The sequence below is a fragment of the Lipotes vexillifer genome, unplaced genomic scaffold (assembly GCF_000442215.2).
Source record: "Lipotes vexillifer unplaced genomic scaffold, Lipotes_vexillifer_v1.1 scaffold1014, whole genome shotgun sequence".
Lineage (NCBI taxonomy): Eukaryota > Metazoa > Chordata > Mammalia > Artiodactyla > Lipotidae > Lipotes > Lipotes vexillifer.
In genome coordinates, this window is record NW_006774244.1 from 386,580 (window position 1) to 396,857 (window position 10,278).

Here is a 10,278-nt window from a genome sequence, read left to right on the forward strand (position 1 = left end):
ACTCTTTCCTCTGTTCTCCTACCCCTCTCCCATCCCTCAAGGGCACAAATGCAATCGCAAGTGTGGATTCTGCCAATGCAGATCCATAATAATCCTGGATTTGAGCCAGGCATGTCTTCGTTTGTTCTTCTTTCTTAAACTAAGATTTGCTGCCTAATAATAACAGCTGACACTTAAATGTCTGCTTAGCGCTGTGTGCTGGGGTAATCCTCACAATGAGGATAGAAGCTTCATTTTAACAGATGGAGAAACTGAGGCAACAGAAAGGTTAAGTAACTTGCCAAGGTCACTCAGATGGGTAAATGGCAGGACCTGGGTTTGCACCCAGGTAGCCTGGCTTCGGGAGTCAAGCTCTTAAGCTCTGCACTCTGTTGCCCAACGAAGCAGACCAGAATTTAGGGTTGACAAGATCGTCCTGAGCCATACCTCAGGGTCAAGCAGTGGCTAGAACCAGAGGTGTGATGCCCACAAGTTTGTCTTTTCCACCCGAAGTGATAAGGGTGGGGTGAAACCATATAACAAAGCCACCTGTGGGGATTTTCAGGAGAGGGAGACTAAGGCTGTTTTCACAGAGGGTGGGTTTTCTGTCCCTTCACTGTGCAGATTGGGGGAGCATGCTTTTTTCCAGAAGTTCACTGTGGAGGAGGGTGGAGTCCAATGGTTGGTCCTACATGGCATCCTGATTCCTTCTCCCACACAGCCCCTCTATCCTGGTCATGTCCCCTGCCCTCCTAGGGTTTGCTATTGGTCTCCCCAGATAGCACTAATAAATGGTACTTGGCCAGCCTTTTACATCTGCTCTTCCTCGGGCAGCTTATACACTTTCTTTCATTTTGTCTGCCTTCTGTGGAGTCCACTGCTGGCGGTGGGTGGCTTGCTTGACTCTGGTTCTCCCTGGGCATGCCAGCCGACATCCAGAAAGAGTTTTGGTTTAAGAAGACAATGAGTGAGCTAAAGAGCCTTTCATTGTCCAAACCAGGAAACACATTGAGTCAACTCTGACCAACTCACTGATGATGGGAGAGCTGCCAGTCTAGGTTAATTTTCTCACTCTCACTGCCCTGGGCTTTCAGACTTAAGGGATTAGAGGACCATTTTATGAAGGTCTAAGCCCATGAGGTGTCTGAAGTTTAGTTCTGGGGAGGGAACTCTTAAAGTATGAGTCTTGTATTGACTAAATGTCCCAATTAGGCTGCAGACAGTTCTTGCCAAGGAAAGATCACTCCATTTCTGAAATGAAAAAGAAAATGACTTTCTGGGAGGATCCTCCTGAACTTTAATAAAAGAGCACCCCGAGGAGTGGAATGGTACTTCTATCTGAGGGCTTAGGAAAGTAATAAAAATGCTGCTAATGTGAGGAGGCCCTGCCATGGAGCGAATGGCAGCATCCTGGAACTGATTTAGGAGATGGAGTCGATGGAAGGCAAAGGCATGAAGAGAATTCAGACTGGTCCATCCTAGGCTCTTGGCCTTTCACCTAAAACCAACCGATGAGTCTTCCTCTCTTGAGGTTCCATGTTAAGCAGAAAGAGAGCCTCCATTTTTTATAACCTGCTTCTCATGGAACGTCCTGTTAATTGATTCTCACTCTCTCCCTCCCAAGCCCATTTTCTTCCTACCTGGCCTCGTATTTGGCTCTAAATGACCAGTGGATGGTTGAAATCCCAAGATCTCCTCACTCATCGGCGTCTCTCCCAGGCCAGGCCACTGTTTTTATCGTATGCATTTTCTCAAGTTATACAAGTTGTGTTATTAACCCCAAGGGAGGGAAGGGTTAGGAGTTGGGTAATTAGCGTGGTTGTGAAAGCCAGACAATCAGAAGGCAGAACTGGACTGTCAAACTGAACATCTGATGAAATTCAGAATTAATTGGGAGAAGTGGCTGTTACTATATAGCAGCCAATTCCCACCCTCCCTTGAAATGGAAAATAAACAGAAAACAAGAAGAATAATTCAAGTTGGTATCCGGGAAGAAGGCCCTCCTGCGGAACAGTAGAAGAAAAAGGAGAGAGTCTGGATATTTTAGGATATGCCGAGACAATGGTAAAACCAGCTTGTGCAAACAGAACCCAAGGTGTTTTGTTGTTTTTTGTTTTTTGTTTTGCGGTACGCGGGCCTCTCACTGCTGTGGCCCCTCCCGTTGCGGAGCACAGGTTCCGGATGCGCAGGCTCAGGCGGCCATGGCTCACGGGCCCAGCCGCTCCGCGGCATGCGGGATCTTCCCGGACTGGGGCACGAACCCGTGTTCCCTGCATTGGCGGGCGGACTCTCAACCACTGCGCCACCAGGGAAGCCCCCAAGGTGTTTTTGATGGTTCAGTTCCATGCCTGTTTTCTCTAGGAATCTCCTCAGGCCCACTCAGCCTGCCTCACGCATCGTTCTCGCTGCTCATCTGGGGACTTAAAGTCTGTATCCCACAGGCTAGCATTTGATTTATTTTATAAGTACTAGTTTTATACAACTGGATAGCAACTCCTTGAGGACAAAGACCGTCTTATGCTACATTTGTATCTCCTTTAACACGTAGCAAAATGTTCAGGTAAATGCTTCAGATAGGCTGATAAACAAGCATTGTCAGAAAAGGGAGCGATGTTGGTTCTCTTTAATGAAGGAGAATCTTTACTGAGTATTAGGCAAGGAGAGTAAACCTATGATGGAGGAAAGTGGTGGGGAGTCATGGCGAGAATATAAGCTTTCAAGTCAGCCACGTTTGGGATCAGATCCTTACTGGTTATCTGCCCAACAGACATGCATACAGAGGAGCGTCAAAAGACACACACAAGAATGTTCATAGCAGCATGAGTCGTAATGACCCTCACCTGGAAACAACCCAGATGTCTCTCACCAGTAGAATGGATAAGTTAGCATGAGACACAAATTGGAGTACTCTCCAGCAACGAGGATGGACGATCTTTGACTACATGGAATGGCATGGATTATTCTTACAAATATAATGTTGAACGAATGAAACCAGACGCAAAAGAATATACTGTATGCTGCATGATTCCATTTTTAGAAAACTCAAAGTCCAAAACTAATCTATGATATTGGCTTATATACATATCCTTGGGGAGATGGTTAGTGACCGAAGAGGACGTGCGGGGCGCTGGCCACATTGTTTCTAGATCTGAGCGCTGGTCCTCTATCTATGAAGTAAGGGTGATATTAATGTCTCATAGGATTGTTAGTATTGGATGTGACAATCCATGGCATGCAGTAGTCGCTCAGTAAGTGTTAACTATGGTGATTATGAATCAGCCTTCTAGGAGAGGAGAGATCACTGACTGGGGAGGCTCTTGGGGTGATGTGAGCCCTGCACTCTTTCATGGGTCCAGGATCCTGGCTGCTACCCTGTCCCTTGTTCCATATGTTTATTGTTCTTGGCGATGTTTGGTTGCGTGTCTGTCAAGCTCCTTGTGGGCATTCAAGCCTCTGTGCTTCATTCATAGTCTGTTGCTTCTTTCCCTTGTCTTAGTCCCTGGCACCTGTCCCCTCTGGGGGTCCCGCCTACGGCGCTCCTGTTCCCCCCTTCACTCATGTTGCTCCTTCTGCCGGGCTGACCTTTCCTCCCCTTCTTACCCTGGTAAAGATTTCTTCCAGTATCCCCAGTGCCATGCACGTCGTGGGTGCTTTGTAAAGTTTTTGTGGCTCTTCTAGAAACCTGGGTCTGCACCACATGGACCTGGCCCCTGCGCTGTGGGCTGACTCAAGTTGAGCTCAGTTTCTATTCAGGGGTTTAATTTTCCTGGTAGGCTTGGCATGTCAAGGGCCATAGTTTTCCCTACCATTCTGGAGCCACCGGGCTTCTGGGTAGAACTGTCTGGCCAAGAGACACAGGCTTTCATTTTTCAGAAAGGAAACCCTTCCCAACTGGTGGAAAATAAGCTTTTGCTTAGTGACTAATAACAAAAACACAGACAAGATTTCTGGGCTTATAAATAACCAGTTGTAAAAGTGCCCAAGGGAAGCAGCCCTTTTTGCCAGAAGAATGGCTGAGAGTGTTCCTGTCACCTGGCGGATAGGGACCTCACCGTGGGCAAGGAGTCGTGGGCCAGGGGTGCGGAAGCCGGTCATTCTTCAGGACGAATTCCCAAGGCCTTGCTGTTATACATTATAAATCCTGGGCTATTCTGGAAAAATAATAGCTGATCTCTAAGGTTCTTCCTGCTCGAAAATCCTGTGATTCTGCGGAGCCACAGCATGTTTTAAACAGTGATGCTGGCCGGGAGAGGAAAGTCTTAGGGTTTTGTTTGCCAGAGCTGCCTAAGAGGCAGATGAAGTGATTATGAGAATAGCTCCCATTGACTGAGCAGTGGCCAGGGCACCGTGCTCAGGGTGCTAGGCCCATGAGCTCACTGAATCCCCCATTACCGTGTGAGGAAGTTGTTAGCCTCATTTGACTGATGAAGAGACTGAGGTTCAGAGTGGTTGATGTATATGGATAGCAGTATAGGGGCTAAGAGGGTGGAGTGTGCCATCAGACCGTGGGCCCAGGCCTCGAGCTTGCTTTGTGGCCGTGGTAGTTATTAACCTTGCTGTACCCGGGCTTTCTCATCTGTAGAACAGAGATACTCATAGGACCAAAGCCATATGAAATAATTGGTGCAAAATGCCATGGGTACAGTGCCTGCACATAGTAGGCCTTCAGTAAATGCTGCTGTTATTAGGAAGGGCTCAGGAAGCTTCATGTATAATACCACGTGGCCTCCTGGATGAATCACTGATGCCCCAAGTCTAGAAATGTTTGCATTTAGCTAATCTAGGGCTGCAATCAGGGCCTTGACCCTGACTCCAGCTGCTTCCTGCTGGAGGACTGGGGGTGGGATCTCAGAGCCAGGCCTGGCCCCGTGGACAGTTCTCTTGCCCGGCTGCCCACCAGCCCTACCAGCAACAGTGAGGCTATCGCCTCGTTCATCCATTGTTTCCCATACTGGCTCCCAGTTAGTTCAGTAGGAGTACTGCAGTGGCCAAATCGCCCTGCAAAACTCAGGGTTAGAGAAACTAGGTTCTCCAAGGGGTGATCAAGTACTAGCATTTTCCAAATATTTTACCATGGAACCCTTCTTTTCCTCCAGAATGTCTTGTGGGACTAGTGTTCCATGAAACGTGCATTGGGAACTGTTCCCCAGCACCCCCTCCAAATGCAGTCAGCAAAGAGGCAAGAGTGAACAGAGGGGAGACCATCCAGAAGCGGGTGGCCGGGGACATGAGACAGGTGGACAGGATCAGGCTCTATTTTAGAGGTAGGACCAGAAGGACTTACTGATGGAGGCTGTTTAGTAAAACATTTGACATATTGAACTGTGTCGAACTGAATTGTGTTTATATCTCCCTGATACCAAGTTAGCCGTTTGGAAAGGGATACATCTGGTCACTGAAACAGTCCTTTCGTCTGCGTGCAGCCAGTGACCCACACCTTCTGATGGTCACTGAAGGGGCCAGTGGCTTTGACCTCCTTCAGGGATGCATCAGACTCTTCGGGGGTGTGAGGCTCCTTGTTTATTTCCCTGTCGGAGTACTTTCCCTCTTCCTCCTCCGCCCTGACCCCACTGGTTTTTAAAATTAGAAAACCCACTGCCCTCTCCAGGGCCTATCACTCTATCATTTTTAGAGGCTGAGCCATGCATCTTGAGGCAGCTTTTCCAGTTTCCAAAGTTTATTGTTAATGAAAAGCGCACAACAGGCTGAAATCCCTGGCAAGAGCCAAAGCTGCAGGGCACACCGAGGCCAGCAGATGCAGGAGCAGCCAATTTTGTTTTTGTTTTTGTTTTTCTTGCGGTACGCGGGCCTCTCACTGTTGTGCCCTCTCCCGTTGCGGAGCACAGGCTCTGGACACGCAGGCTCAGTGGCCAAGGCTCACGGGCGCAGCCGCCCTGTGCATGTGGGATCCTCCCGGACCGGGATACGAACCCGTGCCCCCTGCATCGGCAGGCGGACTCTCAACCACTGCGCCACTAGGGAAGCCCAGAGCAGCCCATTTCGATCTGCTGTTCCCTTTCCTCCTCCTTCCTGCCCTCCTCCTTCTCCCTTCATTTTATCAGAGAGGTTTGGCTTGACTTGAAGGAGCCAAAAAGGAACTGGAGGAGCCTGAGCTTCTAGCAGCCAGTGACAAGGTATGGGAGGACAGGGGACCCAGGCTGGGAGCACGTTCCAGTTCATCAAGTGTGTCTGGCTCAGTGCTAGGCCCTGGGATCCCATAGTAGTGATACCAATAATAATAACTAACATTATTGAGTGTATGCCATAAGTACAAGCCTTGTTGTTAAGCATTTCACGTACCTGATATCAATAAACCCTCCCAACAATTCTAGGAAGTACTTACTGATAGTATTCACATTTTACCATTGACTAAAGTGTGAGGCACAGGGAGGGTAAGCAACTCCCCCAGAGTCACACAGCAAGTAAGAGGGAGGTCTAGGAATCTACTTAGGAGTGTCTGATTCCAAAACTACAGTTTTTACCTCTCCAAGTCCAGGCTCACAGTCCTGGCAGAGGAAATAAATATGTAAATCAGCAAATATATCCACACAGTTCAGAAGTGCTGTGTTGCAAGTATCCATTATGAGAGGTAGAAGGGAGGCAACATGGGCATCAGATTTGAGTTCATCCTTGACTGATGAGTTGGAGTGTCCCTGGCAGGTAAGACAGGTGGGAGTAAAGGCAGAGGGCAGAGCATGGAGGTGGGAAACAGCAGTGTGTTTGTGTGTGATTGGGAGAAACAGTGAACAGTCTGGCATTGGTGGGCATAGGGGGCCTGACAGGCAGTGGAAGAAGCCGATGAGATGGAGGGAGGGAGGCAGGGGTCCTTCAGGGAAGGAGGGTCTTGGGTACCCTACCAACATTTTTATACCACATCCCTTGGAAGGTTGGATTTCAACACAATTATTATTTTGTCTTTGCTCAAAGGACGTCTTATGTGAAAGCCCCAACTATAAAGCAGATAGCAGTGGAGTGGCTTTGGCTGAGGTGGAGCTGAGGACCTAGAGCCTGTCCTTCATGATCTCCCCTGACCTACCCCCATGGGCATCTGCCTGATACTCCTAGGACTCAGTCGAGCAGGGTTTGAGCATTACTGCTAGAGAATATCAGGTTTGGGGAGAGAGAAGCATTTAGTGCCATGTAGTTATTTAGTATAATGGTCCAGAATGCATTTGTGAAGTTTTGAATTCCCTCATTTAATAAATATTAATTGAGCCCCTTTGCCAAAAGGCATTGAGTGCTGGAGGTACATCAGTGAATGAAATAAACCATCCCTCATTTAGATTCTAGTGAGGTAGACAGAATAAATGCACAGACTAGATACGTAATAGGGCTAAAAGGGGTCCATAGGACATGTAGGACCTGGTGGCCACATTTGGAACTTCGGGTTTTATTTTGAGTGAGATGGAAAGTCTGGAAGGTTTTGAGCAAAGAGACGACAAGTTTCGCCACCCGTTTTGGGGTCTGGGTAGTTGGTCCATATCAAATGGTTAATAAATGGTAGTCGTGTTTGTTGTTCCCCATCTACAGGGAGGCAGTTCTGGTGGGAGGCTCTTGTGGGAAATGAACCTGGTAAAGGGAGTAGTGGGGTCCTCAGAAGAGAGAGGCACATTCCCCGTGATATTACAGACGCAAGTCCAGTAACAGCAGCGATGATGTCATTGCCCACCTGGCTGGGAAACTTGCCCATCTCCTCGTGACGCTGTGGACTGATTTGTTTGTCCAGCGACATCTCTGTTGTCCCCTCTCGCACGGCCTGTAGTTACTAGCGAGCTTGTCAGTTAAACAGGGTGTTTGTGTATTGCCGTTCCTCCCGCAGTGTTCGAGAACAAAGATAAGATTGTGATCATCATGGAGTATGCCAGCAAAGGGGAGCTGTACGACTACATCAGCGAGCGGCGGCGCCTTAGCGAGAGGGAGACCAGACACTTCTTCCGGCAGATCGTCTCCGCCGTGCACCATTGTCACAAGGTACGGCCGGCCCTACCACAGCTTTGCTCACAGACGGTTTTCATGGCACCACGTGATTCTGTTCATATTATGAAGGTGACATCTGTTCATAGTAGTATGTATGGAGAATTCATAAACCAGAAAGAAGAAAATCACCGTCACCCAGAATCCCAGAATCCAGGGATAACCCACTATTGACATTTTTGTTTGTTGTTTTCCAGTCTTCTTCCCCCTACTCCTCACATTTATTTTTCATTTAAATTTTAAATTTTGAATCATTTTAGATTTACAGCAGAGTTTCCGAGATAGTACAGAGAGTTCCCATGCACCTCTCACTCAGTTTACCCTAATGCTAACATCTTACAGGACTGTAGGACACTTGCTAAAATGGAGACACCCACATTCATTTATTGCTATTAACAAAACTCCAGATTTTACTCGGATTTCGCCAGTTTTACACCAGTGACCTTTCTCCCTTCCAGGATGCAAGCCATATGCAATCAGTGTGGTACACATTGCATGTATTTTTACATTTCTGTCTTGCTTTTTCACTTAGGATTTTAATCTAAACATTTTCCTATGTTACTAAAATGTCTCTGGAATTATTGTGATTGTTGGACACTCAGGCTGGTTCTAATTTCTGGTTATTAGAAATAGCGATTGACGTCTTTATACATTAACCTTTCTTGTCTCATTTGAATAATTTACTTAAGAGAAATTCCAGAAGTGCAATTAGCAGGCCATAGGTTCTGAACCTTTCTATGTCCTGGTTTCTTTTCCTTGCATAGGTTATATCCACAGAGGTTACATACACACATGTACAATTTTATTGCAACACAACTAATGGGATGTGCTCTTAATCCAGCCAGTTTAGCTACCCTTGGTCTCTGGAGAAGGGAATGAAGTTCACAGATAGTTCCAAGCCATACTTCAACCAATTATTATTTATCATTTTAGTCCTGATTTCCACCCCATTCATACTTTGCCCCAGAACTGTCACACCTGGAACAGTCCTTCACTTTGAGGACAGTAGTGACTTGAATCCAACATACCATCCAAAATAGAGTCAGCTTCCTCATTTGAATGATTGCAACACGGGGCCTTCTGGTTTGTTAAATATCCTGGGTAACTGAGAACGACTCTGGAATGATCATCTTCTAATTACTTACAATCGAAAAGCCTTAACCCATGTGGACATTATTTAACTTCTCTCTGCTGACTCAAAAGGCACTGATGATTCAGATCGTACAGTGTTTTGTATTTTATCATCAGGCGTCATCATAAAGCACCGCAGATCCTGTTTTCATTATTTGAAGTGTGTGAAACTTGGCTTTTGTATGAATGGGGCTTTAGTAGGCTCATTCCATCTTATGAAAACTGGGAATGCAACAGTGTGAACCAAACTGCTCCCAATATTTAAAATTAAACAAAATCAGCTACCTTGCATTCCGTATCTTTCCTCCAGGAGCCCTGGTTTGTGCATTTCTGAATCCCTGAAGGTTTGGGTTAGAAAGAGTGGCAGAAATAAATGTTTTCACCTCTCCAGTCTCAGTGTTTTTAGAGATACTAGGAACTGTCAGATAGAAAGGAAAATAAGCAATAAAGTACCAGCTGTGAACATGCAGATTCTGAACTAAAGAAATCCTGAATGAAAGACAAAGAATTCCTAGCCAGTTGGTTTTCTTGAAAGGGCAGCTTCACTTGCCAAGGTCCTTTATGCTGAACGATGTTAAAAACGTCCTCCCAGCCCCAGTAGCTGGTTCTTTCAGTTCCCCTTCCCCTGCTCACCCATCCCCTTAAAAGATCACTGGGTTTTGAAAAGAATTGAGCAGGACAGTTGTTACTGCTGTATAGACCAAGAGCCTATTGGTTAAGGACTTCTTCTCACCATTCAGCTGGCTGTCTGCTCGTCACTGGGCTCATCTGCCAGCTTTGCCAGCATTTGCTTGAATGGAAAGGTCCCACCGTATGGCTGCAGCTTGCTTTGGTCTCAGTGGCCTCTCCCACCTTCACCCTTCACTCCACACTGAGTCTTGCGCAGCAGAGAGGAACCTTGCCTCCCAGCTGCTTAGGATATAACCCTTGGGAATGCTTCTGTTATCCTCAGGACAGATCTGCATGGTTTCCTGGGTCAGAACCGATTGAGCCAGGCACTGGGGAGACAGGTAGACAGACAGACAGACAAGCAAGGTCTGTGAGCCCCACATTCTGAGTCCCCAGCAGAGAAATCTGCTGCTTCCCTGGGAATCGCATCACAGACAGACAGTGTTTGCCACTGCCTGGGACTATATGGCTTTCACACAGTGGAATTACATTCCGACAGAGAATCCCCCCCCCCCCCCCTGTTTT

At 47.1% G+C, this 10,278-nt stretch overlaps 1 protein-coding gene across 1 annotated transcript in view; it reads left to right on the top strand.

Moving 5' to 3' along the window:
• NUAK1 (NUAK family kinase 1) overlaps positions 1–10,278 on the top strand; it is a 66,359-nt gene that overhangs the window by 38,211 nt on the left and 17,870 nt on the right. The window contains exon 3 of the mRNA XM_007449045.1: positions 7,799–7,950. Within this exon, the coding sequence (XP_007449107.1) occupies positions 7,799–7,950 (152 nt within the window). The remainder of the gene's footprint in view (positions 1–7,798; positions 7,951–10,278) is intronic.